Source organism: Miniopterus schreibersii (genome assembly GCF_964146895.1).
Source record: "Miniopterus schreibersii genome assembly, chromosome: 2".
Taxonomy (NCBI): domain Eukaryota; kingdom Metazoa; phylum Chordata; class Mammalia; order Chiroptera; family Miniopteridae; genus Miniopterus; species Miniopterus schreibersii.
In genome coordinates, this window is record NC_138102.1 from 6650079 (window position 1) to 6676046 (window position 25968).

The 25968-nt window shown below is 50.5% G+C and overlaps 1 protein-coding gene across 5 annotated transcripts; it reads right to left on the reverse strand.

The window, feature by feature from the left end:
• Nucleotides 1-569: 569 nt before the first annotated feature.
• DCTD (dCMP deaminase) lies at nucleotides 570-25329 on the reverse strand. Of its 5 annotated transcripts, none has more exons than XM_081128809.1 (6): nucleotides 25239-25329; nucleotides 23198-23312; nucleotides 22695-22830; nucleotides 4484-4596; nucleotides 3082-3178; nucleotides 570-1813 (listed from the first exon to the last, which is right to left on the reverse strand). In XM_081128809.1, the coding sequence occupies exons 2-6, from the start codon at nucleotides 23303-23305 to the stop codon at nucleotides 1650-1652; spliced, it is 618 nt and encodes a 205-aa protein (XP_080984935.1). In that variant the 5' UTR covers nucleotides 23306-23312; nucleotides 25239-25329; the 3' UTR covers nucleotides 570-1649. The 5 variants fall into 5 exon arrangements, with proteins under 5 accessions (XP_080984935.1, XP_080984934.1, XP_080984937.1 ...); XM_081128808.1 differs by lacking the exon at nucleotides 25239-25329 and adding an exon at nucleotides 24838-24912; XM_081128811.1 differs by lacking the exon at nucleotides 25239-25329 and adding an exon at nucleotides 24838-24912 and having other exon boundaries at nucleotides 4480-4596.
• Nucleotides 25330-25968: the final 639 nt, after the last annotated feature.

Sequence of the window (25968 nt, forward strand, 5' to 3'; positions counted from 1 at the left end):
TAGAATTCTCAGGCACCCTCATTTAGCCTAAATGTGATCATCTTTTCCTCTAAATATGATCCTGGGTCCCCAAAGTCCTGGGCCCAGGGTTACCTTGTCTGCCTCCGCAGGTGTGACCTGTAACTCTCCCTACCACGTCACCACGGTTCCCTGACAGCAGGTGGGCCTGCGGAGCCCTGACCCTCGAGGTCTGGTCTTCCCAGAACTTCAGGCCGGTCTCCTGGCTGATGGCTTCCTGAAGCCACCATTTTCAGGAGGGCCGTAAATGGAGACTGAAGTATCGGAGAAGGGAGGCGGCCTGGGACCCACTGAATGGCCCTGATGACCTACTGGGTGGCCCCACCTGAGACGAGGGGCAGGTGCACAGGAGGGGGAAGTGTGAGAACCTCTCTTAGCATCTTCAAGCTGATCCATGAGCCCACCAGCCCCGGGGGAGGCACGCTCCTCAGTGTCTCAGACTATTCTCTGAGCATTAAAACATGCAATGTGCTTCTCAGACAACGCAGAAACGACAGAAACAGAGACTCGAGCATCTAATTACAAGGTAAAATGAACATACTTCGTTGGGGTAGGTTTTAATAAGATTTTAATAACATCAGTGAGGAGTCAAATTACAAAATGCCCGGGAATCGAGTACAAACCCTCAGAGACAAAATAAAAACTCATAAAAATACAAGAGCGCTTTCAAATAGTACAAATCTTTAGGATAAAGAAACCACTTTCTCAGCAAAGGTACGGAGCATGTTTAATAAAAATTAAGTGGGATTAAAGGCAGGTGGACAGCCACACGTGTGCGTGTGATGTCCCCCCTCCACCCGAGTCAGTGACAGGAAGGTGCAATTTGGGTCCATGCAGAAACGCACAGTGCCAGGAGCAGAAATGAGGTCCCATCACCAGATCCGGTATAAGCTGCCCTGGAGGGGCCTGAATTTCCTCACATCTCACCTACAGCACAGGAATCAATTTACTCTGAGGTTGTGGAGCCGCCTCGGAACCACCTGCGATGGCCCCGCCCACCCACAATCCCCGCCCCACAGCTCCGGGAACAACTCTAATGTGTGACCCACAAACCAAAAACGAGACATAAAAACAAAGGGGTCCCCACCCTCAGAGGGACAGTATGCCACTACCCTGTGGGGGGCAGGACAGCAAAAGCAGAGGAAGTGTCCAGAGCTCAGCTTCGCCCACCCACTCAGGACGCAGGTGCCGCCCTCTCCAGGTTTCCTGGGTGGGTGGGTGGCTGTGTCCGACTCTCTAAAGCAAACACTCTCGTGCCACTGCCATGTGGGCCCTCCTTTTTTTCCAAGGGCACTACACGTTCTGCCTCATTTGGGCCAGATGTTCACATCAGCGTCAGCTCATCCTGCTAGCAACACGGCGATTATTTATTTGTCCTTTCAGCACCTGCAGCCGCCGGCAGCAGCTGTGACGTGCAGTGACAGCAACTGACACTCTTCTGCAGAGCCACCAGCACCCTAGCAAACCGGCACATGGCACCCCACCCCAGCCCCTCCAGAAGGGCCGTCCACAGGCTCCTTTATCTTAAACCCTAAATCAATAGCTTAATCGGATGCAGAGTCTACGTGGCAGGAGAGAGAGTCGGGGCGAACGGAGGCTTTCTGTTCCTCAGATGTCTACGTATTGAAAAGTTAGGTGTAACTTTGAGATGAAAGGCACTTGCGGCTCCTTAGAAGAGGGTAAATCCCAATCTTTGGCGGTTTAATGAGATGTAGCTCACTGAAGCTTCTGACCGGGACTGCTGTCAATGGAATCAAAGTCAATGACAATCTTGCTACACTTGGGTGTGAATTTCCTAAATGGAAGAGATGAAATATATAATGATATTATCCAGTGAGTAGTCAAAGCAACTCGTTTACTTGGGTTTGACCTACATTTTCTGTGGGGAGGAAACGTTTTCCAGGGACTCACTTTATCCTATAGGAGCCACTTACAGGGCACTGTGCAGAGAGAAACACGGCCCACAAAAGACTAAGACCAAACAGATGCTGGGCTGCTTGGCTCACAGGTCCCTCCGCTAGCGGAGTGCATGAATTATTGAGGGGAGGGGCCTGCAAAGGATCTCTAACAAGTTAGCTGCACGTGACATCTGATCACTACTCTTCCCACCAGACTTACCTTATTTTCTAGGAAATTTCTATAGCCAAGGTGAAATCACTCTAAAGCAAAAAGGAGTCAATTTTTCTTTTGCCTCTTGTACATGGCAAAAAAGCAACTAGGTTTAGTGAGGACTAATTTTTAAAATCATGTTTTAAAAAATGCAGAAGTAAAATATACCCACTATATATACGTATTTTTTACACATTAATGTGCCTTCTATAGCAGTTAAAAAGAAAATATATGGGAACTAAACATATTCATTTAAAAACCAGTAAAGGTTGGATTTATAGTCTCAAAAGGCACAACAGACTCATGGCCTATAACCTATATCCCTAATGATGAAGGCAAGGGGACAGGTATGTTACCAATTATAAGACCCCACTACTGACCACAAATACTGTAAAGAAACTGCTTTGAAAGCTTTCACAGTCTCTAAAGAAGTTTCTACGACAAATCAAAGGTGTTTGAACTTACTTGCAAGTCAAACATACCTCCCGATCTTTGCCTAGCAAACGTAATCATAAAAACCTAAATGACTTCACATTTCAGTTTAAAATGTTGCTGTCAAAAGAATCCCTGGTGTCTCAAACCTGGTAGGTAACTTTCATCCTAAATTTTCTACATCAGAGTTGTCACACTTGCAAAATTTACAAAGGTTTAATGTTCATATTATAAAACTTGTGCGTTTTTTAGTTTCTTGCCAATAGAGTAACTAGCCCAAGCCTTGGAAAGCTACTAATATTAAAGAGCAATCATTAGACAGATTGTCTTCAAATACTTCTGGCACTGCTCGGAAAAATCTACCCCTAAAATAACCCTTAGATGCTTAGTCCAATGCATTAAGAAAGATGCCTCCAAGAGCGGAGGGAAGTCAGGCATCCCGGCAGGAATGAACATCAGCCGGCTCACAGCTGTTCCTCCATCAGGCTTCCACACCCCTTGGCCCTGGCTCTGCCGACTTACCTGAAGGTAACCCCGGCCATATAAAACATGAGCTTCGCAGCGGTGGTCTCCTCGCTATCATGGTATTTATCGGACATGAATATAACTTCTTTGATACCTTAAAAGGCAACAAGTCAAGAAGCCCCATGAGTCCAGGTGCAGAGACCCCGGCACCGAGGGGTGTCTGCGACGCGTCTCCTTTTCTGAGCGCACTTTCACAGAGCGTCCAGGGCTGCAACCTGGAGCCGCTGCTCCAATACAGCAGTGGTCAGATTATGTTTAATCTGCCCTCCAGGCTTTATGGATTTTTTTTTAACAAATGCAAAGTGAAAACATGTCAAGCAGTCAAGCCTTGATCCGATTAACAAATTTTCTTTCCTGTGGGCAATCAAATATTCTTTCTTCACGAGGCAACTACTGTTTAACTCAAGAGGCGAATGGGGGGGGACTGGGAAGTGCTGGCAAAATCAGAGAGAAATGCCAGGGAGCTTCCCAGGATGGCTCTGCGGACCGACTCAAGCCAGCACCGCACAGCGCAGAGCAGGCCTGTGTGTTTTCCCCATCTCACCAGGCAGCGCTGACTTGAGGCCAGGACTCTGGAGGGCACTCTACACACCCCCAGCCTCTGAAGGGCAGCAGGAGGCTGGCCTCGCAGGCACACGCTACTCTGCCCACGCCTGCTGCCTCCTCTGAGCTTAAGTCCCAAAGGACCTCACAGCACGGTGGGGGAACCACAGTGCTCCGTCGGAGACCCTGGTTCTGACACCAGTAGACTGCCTCCACTCAGAGATCCAGGGCTCGCGACAAACAGCCCCTCTAAACCACACATCTGGCCCACATGGCAAGTCTTTAAATCTCACACTGGGAGTTTTATGGAGATAAAGTGTAGCTGAGTTTTAAACGTGACAATCTGAAAAAGGTGAAATATTCAGAACACAGTGGTGCAGACTTAGGGTAAGAAAAACTTAAAGCGGTGCCAGTGGAGTCTTACGACATTTATATGCAAAGATGTTTAGGTCCTCAAATACCTACCATACTTTAGACACAAATTAAAATTTCATATACAGACTCCCAGTTGACCTTGTTGCTGACAGAAACTCATTTCTCACCCTCCCCCCTAATCTATGCACAATATGTCAGAGGACAGAAAACTGACAGTAATTATATGCAAAGCCTGTGTTGTTTTTCGGCAGCTTGCAGTTTAAGACGTTGCAAACTAAATTAGAAACATGCTAAGAATCACAGAGGATGCAATTAGTCGTAGGATACCTGGCACCATTCAAACACGAAAAACGGGAAGCATCTTGCGAAGTCGATAGTGCAATTAATTCAGATCTAAACAATAGCAATTTCAGATCAAACGCTCCTGCAAGGAGCGGGCCGCGATGCAAATGTGACAAATGGGACGCCCGCTCCCACCTGCCTGAATGATGAGCTTGGCGCACTCATTACACGGAAACAAGGCCACGTAGATGGCACAGCCCTTCAGGTCGGCCGAGTTCTTGTTCATGATGGCGTTCATCTCGGCGTGGCACACTGCGGGTGGGAACAAGAGGGAAAAGGCACGCTTAGATCCGGCTCACCAAGAACTTCCTGATAGCGTTGAAGCATTCCATTCCGCCCTCTGAAATTACACAGAATAGAGGCAATTTTTAAAAAAACTAATTAGAAACCCAAAGTGCTGAGAATACCAAATGAGAGCCATGCGGTCCGACAGGTAGGCCATTAGCAGCACCACGGTTTGTGCAGCAACCCCGGGTCTGTAAGCACCTAGAGCAGCCAGGAGGGGCCAAGGTCAAGTACCTTCACCCACCCTCGGTGCAGCCACAGCTCACGGCTCCACGGGACCCTGGGGTACGGAACAGCCCACATAAAATGGCTCGTTTGTGCGTTGATGGGCACACGTAGAGATGTTCGCTGTGGCCATTAAGAGGGCAGGGAGCAATTTTAAGAGCAAGAGAACCAAGAAGTGAAGCTGAGTACTTCTGTCCCGAGGGATGTGCTTCACCTCACGGTTCTCGGCTCACATGCACACAAGACAGAGGCCAGTGGGCACCCTGTAGTTTGTCTCTTATATGAAAAACATTCACCCACTAATGGCAATGAAATGTCAAGTTCTTACTATGCTGGCTCATTCCACCCAAAATCCCTACGCAGGGATCTAAGGTCATTCCCAGACTTGGCTGAATTCAAAGATGAAAGGAGGGCCCTCCTCTCCTCCCTGCACCTGGTAGAGCCCACCCACCTTCCAGGCCATGTGGCCGGGGGGTCCCCACCACCTAACCCACAGGCCTCTCCTTTTGAGGAAAGTTATGCTCATTGCTCCGACTTAGTTTGGAATCTCCCACCTGCCTTGTGAGGTTGCTGTATGACATCCTAATTGCTCTTTCATTTTTCTGGGTGCATTATCTAAAACCGTATCAGAGCTCCGTGTGGCTGTGATTCACAAATTGTCTACACGCTGGAATCCTCAGACAGCTTCCAAAACACTGACATATGTGTCCCACACCTGGAGCCTGACACTGTCTGGGGTGTGGCCTGGGCTTTGAAATCTCGAAGTGGTTCCCCCACATCATTCCAACGTGCAGGTACGTGTAGGGAAACACACTGCCTTACAAAACCCTCTGGCATCCCCAAGGTGACTTAACACATGCTATGCACACAAGTACTAAGATCAATGTTTGTTGAACAAATTAATGACTGTCTGGCCATGGTCCAAATCATACAAATCTCTTAGAATTATACATATGGGGCCTCCGAGGGCCTCCCTCACCCTCCCCCGCCCACCACCCACCCTCCTATATGTGACACCTTCCTCTAGCAGTGCTGAGGCCTAATCTTTTGGCTCCCACAGTTCGGCCGTGATGTCCTCACTCGGTCAAGGAGCCTTTATTGAGTACCTGCTCAGGCTCAGACAGCACCTAGAGCCTGGCCCACCCTCCTTCCCAGGCCTCCCGGTCTCGGGTGGGATGGCCACTGTCTGTGAGTCTGGCAGCTGCTCTGGGGTACTGCAGGCAGAAAGCTGACCCAGGCCCTCCCAGGAAATGCTGGGAGTGCTCATTTTCGTCTATGAAGACCATAATTTAGGAGGTCTCAGTCGTGCGTGGAAATGAACAGTACCTGGCATTGTAAGAAAATCTAAAGAAAAGAAAAAAAGCTGCACTTAGATCACAGCCCATCAGAGAACAATCCCCGTGGGCCAGGGGGACCTGCGCCAGCTCCCTGGGCCGCTCTGGTCCACAAACCCCGAGGGGGGGAGTGAGAACAGGAAGGAGAGAAGGGCTCCACGCTCCATGGCCACGAGGGCGCTGGCCTTGCGGTCCCCTTACACCCGCTATCCTCCCTGGTGACCACGACGTTCCCAAGCTGGGATTAGCGCTACTCTGTGTTAAAAACAATCAGATGTAATTATTTCTTCTATTTCCTCCTCGAGGGCAGGGACCAGTCTTCTAGGTTAGTTGTAACTCCCCTGGAGTCTAAGGTGATGCCGTGAACATAATGAGCGTTGAATATTTATTGAATGAATAAAAGAGGAAATGCAGATTCCAGTTGATGGCAACGCTGGGAAACACAGAAAGTCCTCTTACACTCAAATATCAAAATATGCTTTCCTGTCCAATACGTACTTTTTGACCGTGTTGGTTATTAATATTCAGAACCACAGAGTTTCTGAATCTGTTAGAAAACCTAGCACACTGTCCTCTTTTAAATCTCTAAAAATCACCACATGGACAGCAACTGTCTTCCTCTAATTCATCCGAGGCATCTGGGGGCAAAATGTAACAAGATATGCCCAGATTCATTAAGAAAATTTCCATATGAAACGGCTTCTCTTGGGCAGAGTCCAACATCCCTGGATAAAGGGTGGTTTATAGAAATGACACACAGGATCATAAACAGAATTCCTTTCTCTTACCTACAAAATCGCAAGATGAAAAATATAAAGGTTCTAGTTAAAAAACATGAGGTCTGCTGGCGATATGAATAGCTGAGTGTCAGGCACACGTGGGACTCTAAGAGGAACAGTTCACAATCCACAAGCCACAAAGTCAAAGCAGACAATGAAAGAACAAAACTCGAGTGCTCCAAGCACACCTGATTTCTCTGGATCACCTGTACCTTTAACTTTAGACATGACAAACACCCACTCCCACCTTCCCCGGAGCCCCCATGGCCCACCAAACCCTGTCTGATTAACACCAGCTCCCGGGCCTGCAGGGGTTTCTCCCCTGAACCCCCAACCCAGTGCAGCACCTGATACCTCAGCCTGGCCTGGCCCACCTTGTAACTCCCCACTGCTATCTGTCCAGATCCTGAGGTCTGAGAGGCCCAGCACTGGCCTCTCAGGTCCACGATCCCACAGCCTCTGTGGCTCTGACCCTCAGGTTCCCCTTCAAACCCGCCCTGCTTTTCCTGTCAGGACTGACCCATTGGGAGGCATTACCCGGGCAGGCCCCAGTCTGCTCTCATAGAGGAAACTGGACAGAACGCCTTGAGGACTGTCCATTCGATGTGTTATTACAGGTCACTCAGAGTGGGGTTTGGGGACTCATTTACCTGGACTGGCCATCTAAACTGATCAGGTTACAGGTAACTGCCAAGCCGGCTTCAGGCCACAAAGAGCACTCAGCAGTGAGCACACCTGGCCTGTGACAGGCTTGCTTGGAGCCCTGCCGGCCTGGCCCAGGCCAAGATCTCCCGCCACCCTTACACTCTCCACATGCAACAGGAGGCAGCCCCAGAGTTCAAGGTCCAAGTCTGCCACTCAAAGCGGGGTGACCCTCGACAAGGGGCATAAGTGCTCTTTCGGTTTGCAGGAATAACAACAGCTCTCAGAAAGTACATTTTCACTAACTAAATAAAAGCATTTTAAAAGATACAAAGTAATCCAATTTTTAGCTTTTTCCTAATGTGCCCAGTTTCCTTCCGCTTTCTTCTGAAAAGCTGATCTTCTCCAAGTCAGGTTTCCAACCACAGAAAATGAGTCTCCCCCATGGCCAAGGGCAAGTCTCTTGACTTTGAAATGCATATAAAACCTCTAGTTGTCTGTAAAACAATACTTTGCAAACTGCAGGTCATGACATCAGTTTAGTGAGATATAAACAGCATTATTTTCTTTTTAATGAAAAGAGAAGGGCTGAGATTAGAATGCACCCACATGGCAAGGTGTAGGTACTACTCCTAAACACTATTCTGTTTGTGTGTGTGTATGTGTGTGTGTGTGTGTTTCAGGAAAACTATGTTTGCTGAGTTGCCATGTTAAAGTTTCAGAAACACTACTCTATGGAAACCCACTGACCTCTGTAATGTTTATAACCAACCACTTTTTTAAAATGGCCCTAATTTGTAGCATCTGCCCATTTCTGTGGTGTAAATACTGCCCCACGGCAATTTCAAGCCCCCAACATGGCACAGGATTCTGAAGAGATAGGCATGTCTGCTGTTGTGAGCTGGTTCTGGCACACCACTGAATGGCCTTATCTTGACCTACACCCAAAGTCTCTTCTGGCTGCAATCTCACTCTCCTGCTCTCTTGGCCCTTGATTAGTTATAGTTACTACTCTCCACTCCAAACCCTCTCAGGAGGACCAGAGCCTCTGGGGTCTCCTACTTTCAATGGGTCCTTTTCTTTCTCTAGCATTTCTGGGCATGTCCCAAGGTCCAGTCCTGCTCTACAACTCATCCATTCCTAGATTCTCAGATAGCAGATCTAGTTGTAAAATCCCGAAAATCTGCATTTCTAACCCCAATGTCCCATCTTTTCCTCAGGCCATTTTGTTGGGTGGCCTGAGTCTTCTCTGTAACTCTTCTCACTATGATATGCACTCCACAGATATCCAACAGGAAGAAGTTAAGGAATAAACCTATCTCCTTCTGGTGCTAGCATTCTGATTGTGCTGCCTTGGAACAGGTGCAGTAAGAGCTACAAGTATGAGTGCAAAAGCCAACCAAGGAGAATGCCTCTCACCATGAACTTGGGATGAGCATATACTCGCAGAAGGAACAAGGACCCAGCACTCCAAAGACGGGGGTCTAGGAAGTAACTCATAAGACAGCTAAATTGTAAAAAAAAAAAAAAAAAAAAAAAAAAAGCAAAAGAAAGGACAAATTTTCCAACTGTTTACCTAGATCGATGGCTACGCAATAAGCAAAAGAACCCTCCAAACACTACAAGTATATTCGATAAGCACCGAGAGAGACACAAAACCCTTCAATTATTCTCAACATTGTTTAAAGGGAAAGGAATCAAATGCTGAAAAATATCAGATTAACACTTATAAAGCTCTCCCCTGCCAGAAGGAGGGCCTCCGTTTCAGGTAATTATAAGACAATTCATACGCTTTGGTCTTTTTTTTCCCCTCTTCTATTACTAACTGTCAGAATTCCGAACCGCATTAACCTTGGACCATGGAGAAGAGATTGTATAATTAGAAAACTGTATTTTTCAAATTCTCTCTTACCAGCGCTAGATTAATCCTTACTGTCTCGAGTAGGCGGCTCTCTACAAGTTTGACAAATTAACAGGATATATCCCATCCTTGGTTGGATTTAGATTTAAGAGATTCAACATTTTATAAATTTGCCTTTCATCTCATTTGATAAAAGACTAATACAATATCTATTTTAGACAGCAGTATTTTTAAGGTTACTTTAATAGTGTTTTTTTTTAAAAAAAAAAAAAACACAACAAAAACCAAAAGCACCTGAATAATGCTAAATAAATGCTAATTGCTGCAAATAATTGAGCAGAAATAGTGACTCTGTCCTCAACTGATTTCTAGGTGTTAACTGGGGTGATCCTGGGGCCTGAGAAAATTTGGAGTCAGGAAAACTAAGCTTCTATTCCAGGTCAAGAAACTCTCTAGACTGTTTAAAAATCCTAATTTTCAGTGGTATAGAACTTGAAGAAAATGACTTCCTCAGGCCTCAAGGGTATTCTGCCGGGGCTGAGCTGCAGAGTGGGGAGCCTGGAGTGGCAGCTTCGTTGGGGTCAGGTTAGAGGGCCAGGCAAGGGGCACCTGTTGCCACTTAGCCCAGACCTGCACCACCTCTGCCAACACGCTCCGGGCTGCGCTGTACAAGCTCAGGACGTCTCCGGGGAAATGCGCCCCTGCCCCTGACCGTAAAGGTCCTCGGGCTGGGCAGCCGCCCACGCTCACAGCACAGACAGTTGGGCTCGCTGACAAGACAGAGGTCAGGACTCGGGAGCCCAGAAGCGTCTGCTCACGGCCTTCTGGAATGAAAAGGTGGGACGCTTCACCCTGCAATTAATAACTGACATGAAGTGGGTACCCAAGGTCAAGGTTGACCTGTGCGTTTTTAAAAATAACTCCATGTTAATTTTTATAAGATATTCCATTTCTGCTCTGATGGCAAAGCTTTTGTCGTTACTTCTTGAAATAAGGGCCTGTGTTTCCACTTCTGGGGTCTTGTAGGCATCAGAGTTGCTAAAAGTGGGCACGTCTCCCTCAGGCACAGGCACCCCCTCCCCTGCCCTCAATGCCTCACAGACGCCTGATGGATACACATGGGGGGTGCACCCGCTCCTCTCAGATCCATTTAGGAAACTTTCACTGCTTCTGAAGCTAAAACGGAATTTCAAGGACTTATTTCTTAATTATTGAGAGAGGTCCTGACAGGGCCTCATATATCACTTCCAGCATCCGAAGCACCTATCCTTCAAGTCAGTAATTAACAACAGAGCAGCCTCGAAACTTAAGCCCCTCCACCTACCACCACCTCTAGCAGCTCCCCAAAAGGTTCTAAAAGGGTCGTTGCTATGGCTCCCCCAAAGCCCAAAGCAAACCTTTCTAGAATTTGGACCCAAACAACATCACTTCTCTACCTATCTCCCTTCTATGAACTGTCCATACCTGTAAAGAAGCAATGGGACTCGTTATCAGGGCTTTCAAAGGATGTGGCATGCAGGTGGGGTGGGGAGTGAGAGAAGTGACCTAGAAACCAACAGCTACAGCTCTCCTCTGGGCAACCCCAGGCAGCCCCATCCGGCTCTTCTCAGCCTCTGCTCTACCCCCGCCTCCTTTCCTGACAACTTCTTGGCTTGCACCAAAGCCTACTCCACTCACCCGGCTTCTCAGAGAGAGCTCTGCCCACCCTGGCCAGAGGGGCACCCTTTGTACTGGGCTGCAGCCAGGAGAGGAGAGGGTTTAGAACTGAAGACGGTTCTCATACGTGTGCAGTGATAAGACCTGGCTGTGACATCACTGGACCCCGGCACAGCACTCACAGGGTCTGGGGTGCAGGGGCAGGTAGCTGACAGCCGTCCATGCGCAGAAACAACCAGAGCACAGAGCAAAAGCTACTGCAGAGGGCCCTCAGGAGAGGGGAAGTGCTGGTGCTGGAAAATCCAGGAAACAAGAGGTTAAATGCACTCTTTGCAGGTGGACAGGGAACTAAATCTGCAGGTCATACTGTTTCTGTAGAAAAATATATTTGGATTATAAATGGCTTTTCAGGACAAAGGGGGTCTAAGCCTCTGCCTACGCAAAGGTTCCAATCCCAGCCTCACTCAACTACAAACAGGAATAGCCCCCCCCTTACTGTCTTCTGGGGTCACAATGAAGAGCAGGAGGAAAGTGAGAGGAAAACGCTTCGTGAACAAGAAAGATGCTGCGATGGAGCCGCTGTTACCAACAGTAGGCTAGTTTTCTAAGAAAGCACAGTCTCAACCCCAGCGGCTCCTCTCCGTGAAGGGCTGGGGAGTTGGAGTCAGGAACAGGTCTTCCTGAGCACAGGCGACCGGGGACAGCACTCTGTCCCACCTGAGCACACCCTGACCACTCCACACCCTGTGCTTAGAATCAGACACCACGGGCCCTGGCCCCACCTGTGCAGTCAGCAGCCTTCCCGTTCAGAGGATAAGCTGAGCCCACTACCCCGGCATCGAGGGGCAGGCCACCCAGTGGAGAGACGTTTACTTCACGGCGCGAGTCAGCCTGTGAAACTAACCTCAGGTCCCAGGGACAAGGGGAGGAAGCCAACCTGCGCCTGGGAAACGTCCAGTCAGGACTGTTCCACATGTGCCCAGCGGAGGAGGTCTCCGTTAGAAGAAAATGATGGAGAAAGGAATTCTGGCCAGATCCGGGGTCTGAAAAAGGGGATGAACTGCATCCTGAAAAGGCAGCTGAATCTTCCAGGCTCCTCCAGTGAAGCCCCGACTCAGGGCATCCGCCTGCCGAAGGCCCGGGCCCCGCCGAGCACAGCAGGTCACTGTCCAGTCTCTATTCCCGGAGTGCTGGGCCTGCTGGGGCTCGCCCAGTTCTCGGAGCCGTCTCACGCCTCCACCTTTCCCTGCGTTTCTTCCCCACGTGGCCCCTTGGCCCCCACCTGCTCTTCTGCGACCTTCCATGCTGTGAAGCCTCAGCCTCCTGGCCTGTGGAAGGCAGAGAACAAGACCTGCCTCCAAGAACGGTCACAGAGACCAGCATCTGTGAAGAGCAGAGTGCAGAAGAGGGATCCCACAAATCCTGGTGCCCCCCAACCTCTCCTACCTGCTGCCCACCTGAAGCCAGGCAGCCCTAGGCCGCTGGGCTCCACAGATGGGCTCCACATTCCTTTTTCTCTCTCCTGCTCTGGCCCCACCCCCTGCCCCCTTGCTCGCTGCCTCTTGCTAAGGCTGCTGGCAGCAACTCAGGGCACCCAGGGGAGCCACTTAGCCCCAATGGTAGTGCTTAGGGCTAAAGAGATTTCTGACTGTGGTGTTTCCATTATTGATAATAAAGCCCCCAGAACTCTAATTACACTGCTCCCCTATGTGCTGAGGGCACACAATCAGGTCAGAAGGCGGAGGACCTGGAAACACTGCATTTCCTCATCGGGTGGGCTGAGCCCAACTCCCTTCCACTGTTCCTGTGAAACAGCTCTGCTGCCTACAATGTACTAAAGGAACACTGATAGGAACGGAACACCAACCAGGGCTGGATGGCTTTATAATGCAAATCATAGGAGAAAGATTCAAGGCTTCCCTCCCAGGTTAATTAATAGAGTTTGAAGGGCGAACTGTAACTGAGCAGAGAGCACTGGAGTAGGAGTCAGGACCTGTGCTCTAATTAATTCCAGCTCCACAAGGCACACCCCAGGCAACTCCCTGATCCCCTTCCAGCAGGGAGAAAATGGGGTTTACCTGCCCTAACCTGGTACTGTCAGCTCCCGACACATCCCCACCTGCGACTCCAGACCTGTGTGTCAGCTGTCCTCGCCCCCACTTAGCGTCCCTGTTACTAACCAATGTGCCATCCCCGCTCACGTCCTCCATGACCTGGCCTCTGTCCCCCTTGTTGTTCATCAGTCTCTCTCTCTCTCCTGGACTATGCCCCTCAGCATCTGCTGCAAAAACAAACCACCAAACCCTGATTCTCCCCTCATACAGACAACATAAACCTTTCTTTGACCCCACCTCCCATTCTAGCCACCACCCCACTGTTCTTGCTCTTGTCACAAACATCTCAAACCACATCTATATACACTGTCCCCACTTCTTTCTATTCTTCCTCCCCCTGGCTCCCAACCCTGCCACTCCATCGGAGCTGCTCTTTGAAACGTCAGCAATGACCCCCATGTCATCAAACCCATGGACATGTCTCGGTCTCCACAGACCTCTCAGCAGCCTGTGACACAGCCGGCCACTCCGTCCTTCCAACAGCTCTGCCCTGTGCTCCACGGTGTCCCACTCCTTCCCTGCAGGCCCCTCCTCCTTCACCCAACCTCTCCACGGTGCAGTTCTCAGGGACTGGGCCTGGGACCAGCCTTTGCATACCCTCCCCAAATCACCTGACCTGTCTCCAGGGCACTGTCACCCAAATGCCAAACATGCAGATGCTGACATCTGTAACCTACGCTTCTCCCCGCACTCCTACAGCCAACCCACGCTTCCTGGGAGCTCTAACCGCCATCCCAAACTCCAGGGACCCAAATCTTCCTTGAGCTTTCCCCCAAACCTAGGTGCTCAGGCTGGAACTGTTTGGGGCAGTCCATCTCCCTCCCCCACCCCTTATCACCCAGCCCTCTCGATGTTGTCTCCAAAATACACGGGGTACTCATGCCTCCTCCCCATCTCCAGCACGCCCGCCCCTCCAAGGCCTCCCCACCAGGTCTGCAGCCTCCACCCCACTGCTGTTTCCACTCCTGCCCCCAACAATCCATTTCCCACACACAACCAACATCAGCTTTAAAATCCAAACCCCTTACCCTAGAGGCCCTCAACCTCCCCTTACTCTCCAGCTTCACCCACTAAGCTTGAGCCGGGTTCTTTCCTTCCATACAATGCTCCCAGCACCTTCCTGCTGAGGCCTTTTCACCAAGTACTCTCTCTTCAAGGGATGCCCTGCCCCTGTCTTTCCCATCACCAAACAGTGCCCACCCCGCCTCACCTGATGGGACCCATCTAATCCATCAGATCTGTTTACAAGTCACCTCCTCGGAAGGGAATAGTCAGTAGTATCTGTGTTTCCTTTGCGTCTACCTCCTCCGCTCCCGGCCTGCTCGCTCCCAGAAAACCAGGACATTGGACGTTTTGTTCCCCCTGCAGAGTGCCTGGCACAGAACACACAGTAGGTACTCTGGGAGCATCTGCTGGGGGAATGGATGGCGACAGGTGAGCGTACTCTAGAGGATATGATGCATCAAAAATTAGTCATTTTCCAAAAGGAAGCAAGGTGACTTGAGAACTCTGTCACCAACAGACACTCATGCCGGTAAAAGAAGAGATGACTCATTAGTATTTATTTCAATTCCTAAAAAGTTATAACTCACTCGCCGAGGGGAAAAAACGACAATGAGGAATTCTGCTTCCCTTTTCCACCTAAACTCAAAATTAATGGCATTTTGAACAAAGTCTTTTAATTGCAGAATTTAAAAATTCATGCTCAGTTATCACATTCAATATTTTAAATTTACTGTGGCATCTATCATTTGAAAGAAGCACGGAGATAAAATTCACACCTCCACTAATTGGCGAGTGCCTACCTCCCGAGAGCTGAGCTCTTAGAAGAGAGAGCTCCTCACGCTCCAACGCCCTGCATATGCCAATATTCCCCACATATCACCAGACTCATTTATTTCCACTTACTCCCATTCTCCCTTGAGTCCTGATGCCAGACAAGTCTGTTTCTCTGGTCTGTTAAAAATATGTTTTGCCTAGCAGGGCGTGGCTCAGCAGTTGAGCATTTACCTAGGATCCAGGAGATCGAGGTTCGATTCCCGGTCAAGGCTCATGCCCGGGGTTGTGGGCTCGATCCCCAGTGGGGGCCTGCAGGAGACAGCCAATCAATGACTCATCATTGATGATTCTATCACTCTCTCTCCCTTTCCCTTCCTCTCTCTGAAATCAATAAAGATATATTAAAAAAAAAAAAAAAAAAAACACAAAAATATGTTTTTACTGATTTTTGAGAGAAGAAGGGAGAGGTACAGAGATAAACATTGATGAGAGAGACATCATCTCCTGCACATCCCTTATTGGGGATCGAGCCCGCAACCCGGGCATGTGCCCTGACCGAGAATCAAACTGGAGACCTCTTGGGTCAAGGGTGTATGATCAACCACTGAGCCACAACGGCTGAGCAAGTGTTTCAAAAAACACTGGTTTACAAAAATATTTCAAAACTCCTTTCTATTTGGCTTTAGAATAACCTCTTGTCTCCAAAGAGTTCTAAGTGTGCCTCTTCAGTGGCACATTCTCTTGTGCTTAGAAACGGGTCTTCTTCCTCCCTGCTGTCCTCCAACCTTCTTCACCCAGGGTCTTACAATCTCCGTGCTTGTGGGGTAGCTTTCAGTCCTCAGTGCTCCTCCTACTGGTGTGTACATCTGTCTGGTTTATATTCATCTTAGAACTGGAGCAGGGTTTTTTTTTCAAAATATGCTTTTATTGATTTCAAGGAGAGGAAGGGAAAAAGACAGAAACATCAATGATGAGAGACAGTCATCAATCGGCTGCCTCTTGCACACCCCCCACTGGGGATCAAGCCCACAACCTGGGCATGTGCCCTGCCTGGCCAGGAATCGAACCTCATCATAGGTCGATGCTCAACCACTGAGCAATACCTGCTGGGCCTGGAGCAGGTTTGAACCTCTAAGGAGGGAGGGAATGAAGCCCATGGTCTATTCATTTATCCACCTGCACAGACGAAGGTGCTCTGTGCCACTGCCACCCACAGCTTTCCAAGGCTCTGAACCTTCACCCAAGGCGCTTTTAGAACTGCCCCCCAGGCAGAGCAGCAGCACCCTAGCCTAAGGCGACCAAACCTACATTGTTTAATTTTTCCTTGGAATTCTAGAACTGGAGGAGCCCTCAGTGATCATTTCTTTCATAAAGACACTGAGAAAACAAATGTCAATTCATGAATCTAACAACCCCACGATCACTGGGTATAAACACGCCACACCCACACCTGGACCCGGGGTCCAGAGGCCAGTCCAGGATTCCTCCCCTAGAATCCAGTCATTGTTGTTTTAAGCACTGTAGGGATTTTCTTAGTTGATACGCATGTTAAAGACATGCAGACTCCCATCCACATAGAAAACCAAAATCCTAAGAGGTAAAGTCAAAATCAATATAAATATCTGAGAAAATCTCTAGGAACCAGGTTTTAGAGCCTATTTCAGGGAGCAAACAATATTACACATTCTACTTTAATACCAGTATTAACAAAGCTTACGAAAGATTCTTGAAAAAAAATCAAAGTAAAATAATACTATTCAGTCAGGCCAGTTTCAGAGATCAGTCGAAATGAGCGTAACAGCCAGAGATTTACGAATAGAATGAAGACCACGAGGCTCACCGCTGCCAGGGGCCCCCGGTGCCACACTGTGCGGCGACCCAGAGTGTCTCAGAGGAGACGTGCCAGACTTAAGAACTTAAGAGAAGCTACGTTTATCATTAGCAACGGCCTTCTGGCCCGGCCGGGCGTGGCTCAGCGGTTGAGCGTCGACCTAGGATCCGGGCGATCGGGGTTCGATTACCGGTCAGGGCACATGCCCGGCTGCGGGCTTGATCAATGACTCTCTCATCATTGATGTTTCTGTCTCTCTCCCTCCCTCTCCTTTCCTTCCTCTGAAATCAATAAAGATATATTTAAAAAAAAAAAAAAAGAAACGGCCTGCATTCAGATAATTGCTATACTCATATAGTACTACACCCTGAAGTAGGTAGAACGTGGTCCTGAAATTCTATCGAGCTGATTAATTTCTCAGCAAACCTTTGCTTTTGAGAGAGACAAGGTCACTTCAGCCACATCTGATCATCAGCGTGGGAATCACTAGCCTTGAATTATTTTCAGTTTTGTTACAAACTTCCACGAGGTAAACTGACTCTTCACCAAACAAGATGACTGTCTGTCTTTCAGGGGTAGGTTGAATCCCCCAGACGAGCATCTCAGCTTTTCCGGCCCCTGCTCTTCAGAACAGGGAGTTGTTACTATCCGTCCCTTGTAGACATTCGGAGTAAAATCTCTAGCTCTTCAAAAATAACTCACCCTGAATCTACAGGTTAAAATACATAGATAAAAATCAAATAAATGAACAAAAAGACATTATTTATTCTTTTCTAAAGACTGTTTCTAAATAATTATGCCTGGAAGTGAAATATGCTTATGTCAAACTGGTTGATGGCGGGGGGAGAGCCTCATATATAAGCCGTCATGTTTCCGTTTATCTAAAATATCACACAGTGAAGCCCGAGACTGTTCCTTGATTCATAAAAATCATCTACTTTCTTTTTTTCCTGTAAACTTGCTCAAAGGTTTTCCACTGACTATTTCAGTTATTTTGTACAAAATCCCTAAACAGACCCACTGTCAGGCCACAGCCACTAGCTGGCCAGGCAGGGGAGGGACGATGGGAGGCTGTTCATGAAATCAGAATCTTGCGGGGAAAAGCAGCAGCTAGTCATCAAATCCGCGGGTCTGCCTAACAAAACCAGCGAGCACGCAGCTCCAGCTGGTTGAAGGAACACATCTGACCTTAACGACTAAGAAGCTCTTACAAGTTGTGAGGAAGTCGCAGCTTATGAGGGATCAACCTCCTAACTTCTTGATAAATTAGTTTCCCAAGACTAACCTTTCAGATGCCAAAGTACACATCACACGTATGGCAGTCAGGAAAATGCCAGTGTTCAAGGGGGTACGGTAAATGGCTAAGTAATCAAAAAATGGCAGCTGTGCATGCTTAACAATATGCTAAATCCCAGAGAAAAAGATTAAATTTAAATATACAACTTAAAGGAGCACCGCCACACACTGGCAGAACTGAAGGCTGCCACACAGAATTCTGACCTTGATTAATCCCAAAACTTCCTTTCCTAGCACGACGGCCCTTTTAGACTATTCCGGCAGAAATATGACCTGACACTGGAAAGAGGCCCGTGTCTCCACTTCTGCCCAAAGCACCTACAGCATGGCTACCACCCACCCATGGGGCATCAAGACTCCAGTCCCTCCCACGATGAAGTGTGACACCACAGGCAAAGCAACCCTGTCTTCTAGAAGGTCTGGGTGGAAGAAAAGGCCAGGCGGAGGCACGTTTACCCACATTCCCCCCACCGAAAGGTGTGAAAACCCACACAAGGCTTATGAGCGCAGTGAGCACTGATACAAATGTGAACTTATGCCCGGCCGGTATGGCTCAGTTGGTTGGGCATGGACCCATGCATGAAGGTCACGAAGGTCACAGGTTTGATTCCCAGTCAGGGCACATGCCCAGGTTGTGGCTTGATCCCAGTGGGGGGGGGGGGGGGAGTGCAGGAGGCAGCCAATCAATGTTTCTCTCTCATTGATGTTTCTATCTCTGTCCCCCTCTCCCTTCCTCTCTCTAAAAAAATCAATAAAAACATAACAAAGGCTCTTGAGGATGAAAGAAGTTGATGCTACTCCAACTCCCTGGTCTGTAAACTGTGTCATGAACATTGGTTACAAAAACCCAGGGAAAGCGTGGTATCTGAATTAACCAGGAATATTTTACCTCCATTTCATAAAATTGGTATTTTGATTAAATGTGCTTCACGCTAATGAATTTCAGAAAGAGAAAGGAACTGACAATGTCAAATGAATACTTCATCCCCCCCTCGTAAAAGTAAAAATCTTCCAAAGTTTTTTTTTATAGTAAATTAGGTAAATCTGCTGCTTCCCAGTTTGTCATTCATGTGAAAGGTGTCACTGTAACAGCACTGACACACTGTCTTTTGGATTTTTCGGGAAGAGTATGAGATAAAAAGCAGTTTCTCGGGCAGGGGGAATTTCCATTATCCGTATGAATAGTACACATTACGATCAAGTCCTTTCATGACGCTTTGATCCTACGGCTGGAAGAACAGAAACACCCTTTACAAAGGGCCCTCCAGAGACACAGCCGGGAGAGGCTCATCTCCTACTATGTCACAAGTATTCAGTCTCCCTCCTCTCCGCAAAGTGTCAATCAGGACAAATGGCTTCCCCACGTACAGAATTAATAAGGAAAATTAAGTTGTGTGTGCAATTGGCAAACTCAAACTTGCCAAGTCCCATCCGGAGCGCCCCTTCGGAGAAATGCTAGAGCCAGCCTCGCGCAAATGGCTTCCCGCCCAGAGCTGGGCGCGGCCACCTCCGCCAGCACTTGACCTCTGGTAGTCACTCCATCCAAGCCTACGTTTGCTCCAGTGTGCAGCGGGAAGGGAAGAGGTGGTGCGCTGGGCTGGGATTCAGGCAGCGTTTCAGAAAAGCCCCAAGGGGGGGGCAGCAAAGAGCACTGAGCTTGAAAGCAGGAGGTCACCTCGCGTGCGTGGCATTACAGAAGTTACTTCACGTTTGGGGACCATGAAAGAAATGGATAGACTAGAACCCTGCGGGCACAGAACCCTGAGGCACCACGGAGGCTCTACAAGGCTCCCAGGGCCACAGGTTGTGTGAACATCAAGTCTGGTACACAACACACTTTTCCAAACACACACCCAGGCTGTTCAATCAAGTCCAGATCGATATGAAGCCTTACTGTCATCAAGTAGCTTTTTGTCTTCATAGATTTTTCTTACTCAAAAGACAGTTAAGTTAAACCAGTCTTAGTTAGGTAGGGGGCCTGGACGTTTTTTGAGAGGGTCCCCATATATTCAAGGGAATTAGGAGTCATTGGTCTAGAGCTCAGGATAATCTCTAATCTCTAAAGCTCCTTTACAGGGATTTACGCATAATCTCCCACCCCTGATGGGGCAGCCCGGCCACAGTGATGTCAGTGAGGAGAGAAAGCGTGGAGCCTCCCCAGTTCCAGACACCAGCGCTTCTTTTAAGACACCAACAAAACAGAAGTAAAAAGAATTTGCATTTTAGTCAATTATCACCAAACATTTCTATTCCACCCAAGGCTATCAAAACATTTTTTACTCTGCAGGCCGAGATCCCTGAAAAGACAGGACCGAGTGTCCAGTTTCTAGCCAGTCATCATTATTTAGACAGAAAGCCCATCTCTGTGTGTTTCATGAGGGCAGTAACACTAAATGCCTTTTAAAAACCATTTAATACCTTCCACGACTTTTATGGTACATCAAATTACAAGCGTACTCTCGTGAAGGAAATTGTCTACATTCTAACACAGCTGCATGTAAAATGAATAATTGATAAGAGAGGGCAAAGAGCTTTGAAAACCAAGAGGTATCCTACAGAGAGTAAAAAATAATGCAGACAGCCAGGGCCCAGAAACGCAGCATCTATTCAATAAAAACAATCAGCAGAGCTGGACCAATGCCTGTGTGGGTTTTTATTTTTATTACTTCTGGAAAGGAGCTCTGAAAGGCACTCTCTCCAAACAAAATCAGCCACTCGAGAGGTTCCACAACACTGGAAAGTCGCGGATTGCAAAGGTGCTACCAGCCTCTGGTTCTGGGTCGTGGCCACGCATATGCCCAGGGCTCACAGTGACTGAGGACAGCACAGGTCCCCCTGGGCGAGCAGTTCAGTGACCAACGGGGACCCCTTTATGCGGGTCCAACCACTGACATCTTTTGCAACCAGCCTCAGAGCCACAGACGTTCCCCCTAAGAATTCCTCCGTGTGGGGTTCAGCACAGGGACCGACGTTTCCGTCTGGACTCTGTGAAGGAACAACTGTGGCAGCTGTTCGGTTCAGCGGGGGTCCTGGACACATGGACCCGTTCACTCTGCAATTTTATACAGGACACTGGACTGTGCTGTGAAACATTGCCTTCGCACGCACCCGCAAACAACTAATCCCTTCCCTTCTTTCTTATCGTTGAAAGCTTACAATCAAATCAAGACGACAGAAGTTTTCTCAACTACGTCAGCACCCTTTTCCGCTCACACCCCCCACACAGCTGGAAAGCGGAGGCTGCGCAGACAGCGTCACTCTCTCCCCAGGGGGGTCCCCCTCTTCCTGCTCCCGCGAGGACTCATCTGACTATGAGACGCCCTGATCACTAAACTAGGTTTTAGTCCCTGAAAACCCTGAGAGCTTTGTGGTTCTCCCACCCGAGTTCCTCAATTCCTTCTCCACCTCTGGGCATCTTTTTTTTCTTTCTGAAACACAGCAGTTGCCCGAAGCAGTTTACAAAGAAACGTAGGGGGTTTATTTAACATGACTGAGGTCCAAGAACGTTAGTAAAAATAAGTCAGTTAGCTAACTGTGGACTGGGGATTCTTCAGGAGAGAACCCCAGAGGAAGGCCTGCTAGGGAAGTCCGCAGAGCGAAAGGCTTCCATGCTGCCGGGACTGCGCCTCCCAAAGGTGGGCGCTTTCCCTGCAGGACGGCCTTCGTCTACTCCCACAGTGCCGGCCTGTTCACTTCCAGACATAACACAGGTCCTAACGTTATAAAAATCAACAACCAGCACACGCAGCCCAATTTGCCCCTTTCGTGCATTAGTTACAAAATCTCTAGGGGATTAAAGGAAACGTGAAGCTGTGGCTTGTGCCTCCCAGATACTCTCTGAAGTGATCCTCCCTGGGGGCTCAGAAAGGCAACCAATGATAAGCACTCTTCCCTAATTTAAAAACGGAAAACAGACGGCCAGGCCAAAGGTGTCCGGTTGCACCCATCCGGCTTGTGGCCTGACCCACTCTGGGACTGCTGAGCCCCCCGGAACAGGAGGCGGCTCCAGCATCATCCATCTCCTGAGGCCCAGCTCACAGTGTTTCCTGCTTCCCAGAGATGAGCTCGAGCTGCATGCATTTCCCGGGTAGGCAGAGGGGCTGGATGGGCCCTGCTGCTCATGAGAGCTAGGCCTCGGCCAGTCCTTGGTTAGCTGGCTCTGCTCCCAACGAGCGAAGAAACAACCTGCAGAGCCGTCACGCATGGTCCTCAGCGAGGGGCGGTGGCCTTGCACAGAAGACTGCCACCAATGCCCTAGCGGTGCACAGACTGGCAGGTCACCAGCGAAACACACCAGGCCCATGGCAGGCAGCAGAGCCCTGGAACTTGGGGCCGGGCTGTGTGACCACCACCACGCTTCCATTCATTGGCTCTCTTTGGAACTTAAGAGATGGGACAGAAAATTGGGGTCGTTCAATAGGATCTTGTTTTCTTTCCAGCTGCTGATGACTGAAAAGGTGAAGGACACTTCTTTCTGACCAACTATAATATTTAAGTACTCCCCAGGGCTATGCCACTAAGCAGAAAGGAGCACAAAGCGCGCCCTACCGTAAGGGTATTTGGTGTCCAGCTTCCTCTCCGCTGTCCTCCTCCAAGGCAAGAGGTCATCGCTGCACCCATTCGGCATTCCGTTGTACCCGATCCCCACGATCTTGTTCTCCGCATTCACGATGCAGGCTCCGACCTACAGGGAAACACGCTCAAAGGCTTGGTGACTTCGCGTGGCTGGTCTGCCACCGGAGAGGTGGTCAATGAAACCAGAGGCCTGCAGAGCTCCAAAAGGACATGCAGTGTCCAAGGGTGCTAAGAGCTCTGTCTCCTTGCTTAGTCTCTGTGGCAGTTCCCATAAGCCAAAGAAAGAGCACCCCTGGCCCCAGAGGGGGTGCTAGAGGCACCTGATACCCTCTCTCGCACAGGAAGAAGCGAGTAGGAATGCAGAACAAAGAACAGCAGCTTTCCTCCGCCTTTGTCAGCGGCCTTTTGTAAGTGGCTCGTTTGCGGGTATCTCTGTGTCAGTGAGGGTCCCACTGATCTCCGTAAAACTCACTTACCTGGGAATTTGGATCTTTGCTTCTCTGTGCCGACAGGAAGGCCACGGCCATGAAATACTCGGGCCATTCCAAATAGTCCTCACGCTTCTTGCAGGGAACTTCGCTCATGCTGGGTCTATAAAGAAAACACAACAGAACAGCAGTGAGGAAAAGCACTCGGGTAAATCTGCTTTCCAGTTCCATCCAATTGCATTCAAACCGTGCATCACCAGACGCAGACAGCTTCAGGTCCATGTACCAATCAGAGGTCACAGAACAGGGACCCCAGACAGTCTCTGGTCTTAAAGAAAAAAATTAAGAAGTTGAGTTACTATTTCAGAAGTTTGAATCTGGCACACAGAGCTCCGCATTCCCAAATATTACATCTATTCCCTGCTTTGTCTTAGGATTTTTTAAGACGTTAATACAAACGCCTGCCCTACAAATTGCTCTTGTCCCTCACCTCTCTCTCTTACAAAATGGAGCGAGTACGGGGAGGGGGGGGAGCACTTATTGATCATCTAATACTTTTCAGACAAGGTTAAAGGTTATACAACACTTCACTCAAGCCTCCTTCCTAACTAAGGTAGAGAGCAACACCCCACCTTAGAGACTTCAAGAATTTAGGTAACTCGCCCTAAATCACACATGACTGTTACCCAGGCCAGTCGAATTTCATTTGTTGCTGTCCCAACTCCGACCTTAACTAGATAATCTGTCCATTCCCTTTGCCCTTAGTTTCCCCAGATGGCACAGTTAGCAACTCTGAGCCCTGAATCAAGTGAGGAGAAACTATGACAAGTGCCGGGTGCTGTCACCAAGGCGAGGCTGGCACAAGCTGTCTCTGCAGCAGGGAGGAGCCCTGAACCCCCCAGGACGCCCAGGCAGCCGGGGAGAGGGTTCTTTCAGGGCAGGGAAGGAGCTAACACAGGAACCAGGCTGGCACCCTGAGAAGTCTCCAGAAAGTCTAGACATCTGGGCTAAAGGAAGGGGCGCATTTCCCCAGAGCCCAGGACTGGGAACCAGGATCACCCGAGGATCGTGCTGCCCGACTCGGAGAAGCCTGTGGACCCTCTTAAGACGAAGCGTGGCCCGGAGGGACTGGCTTACCACCCGGCCAAAGGGGTGGCACCATCACTGCTGCAGGGTGCCAGGGAAGCGCAATAACCGCACCCAGGAGGAGGCGAGGGGGAGGAGGCGGGAAAGGCGCTCTTCCTCCCCGGGCCCTTTCCCCGGGTCGGCTTTGCCGCTCGCGGGCGCCCCAAGCCCGGCTGCAGAAACAGAGGAGGGGCAATTCCCGGTCACCGGCCCCGGCGGGACGCAAGCTCCTCCCACCCCCTCCATTCCCATCCCGGGACGAAGCCACGCGTCCCCGCCGCACCCGCGGGCGCGAGCAGCGCCCGTCACTTTCAGAGCCCCGCACGCCCCCTCTCGGCGCCCCGCGCGGGAAAGTCTCGCGCGGGGGGGGGGGGCGGGGGAGCGCGCCGCCCGCCGCGGAGTTTGCAGAGCAGACTGAACCCCGAACGCGGGCAGCCTCGGGCCCCCGCCCCCAGCCCAGCCGCGAGCCGGGCGCCCCGCACCCCGCGCTCCCGCTGCGCCACGTTGCGCGCGGGGCCCCATCCCCGCCCGGCTGGCAGGGTCCCTGCGCCCCACCGGCCAACCTGCAGGCCGGGCCGTCCACGCCGCGCCGCGCCGGGGAGAGGAAGTCGCGGGAGGAGGCGGGGCCCGCGGGCGGAAGGGGGCAGCCGCCGGGCCCCGCGCTCCGGGGAGGCGCGCGCTGGGCACGGGCGCGGCGGGCGGGCGCGCGCTCGGGGCAGGGGCCGGGCGGGCGCGCGGCGGGGTCCCCTCCGCCTCTGGCTGCAGACGCGCCGTGAGCTCGCTCGGCCCGCCGCCCGGCCCGCGGCCTCTACACTTGCCCCCGACTTTTTTGGGCTGGCGCGCGCGGCCGACCCGCCGCCCCGAGTCCCGGGACCCCGGAGCCCCGCCCCGTCCCTGGACCCCGCCGCCCCCCGGGTCTGCGGGTTGGGTCGTTTGCGTTGTTGATGGCGAGGCTGTTTCCCACCTGAATCTCCCTTCGCCTACTGAAAGCTCTCGCTGTCATCACGTATCATCTGTGAGTAAAAGGCGACCGGCAGGAGGCCAGTGCGATGAAGCAGGGGCAGGGAGAGAGGGGCGCTGGTTTGGGGCCCGGGCGGGCCTGCGGCGCCCTCCTGGGGAGCCCCCACCCCGAGCAGCGCCTCGGTGCGCCTGGGGCGCTCTGCCTCCGGGCGCAGATGCCTCGAAGCGACATTTGCATCCGTGCTCTGCTCGGCCGGTTTACTGTTTCTACCCAAATTCTGTGGAGGAGCCCGAGACGCGGTCAAGCCCGCACCCCTGCGCAGCCCGGCACCGTCCGCGCGCCCCGCAGGGTGCTGCCCTGGTGACGTTGGCGGCCGTCACCTTGTGCGGCTTCCTTACAGCTGCTGGAAGGAGAGGAACGTGGCCCTGGTCAAAGGGAAAGGCCTTCCCAGGTATTTCTGAAGTCATACGCCCCAAGGAGCTACCCTGATGTTCTGGAGCCTGGTTCCAGTCGGACTTCTAGCTCTGAGTCTGGGGGGGACACCGGTTCCAGCCCAGGGACCCACAAAGGAGCCGCTTCTGGTTTTGCACCCGGGGCTGGAGGAGACTGCCAGGGCGCCCTAAATAATAGCTGCTCTGAGCATCGCGGGTTCTGATCGGCCCATCCCAGATCCCAGCCGCTCATCCAAACAGAAGCTTGTTAACTGTATTAATTTAGCCGAATGGAGGAAGAG

Coding starts and splice junctions, on each gene's coding strand:
- DCTD (XM_081128809.1), bottom strand. CDS start 23,305: ATGAGCGAAGTTCCCTGCAAGAAGCGTGAGGACTATTTGGAATGGCCC. Junction 4,597..22,694: donor GGACACCAAATACCCTTACG/GTAGGGCGCGCT, acceptor TCCCACCCGCAG/TGTGCCACGCCGAGATGAAC. Junction 3,179..4,483: donor GCGCCAAGCTCATCATTCAG/GCAGGTGGGAGC, acceptor TTGCCTTTTAAG/GTATCAAAGAAGTTATATTC.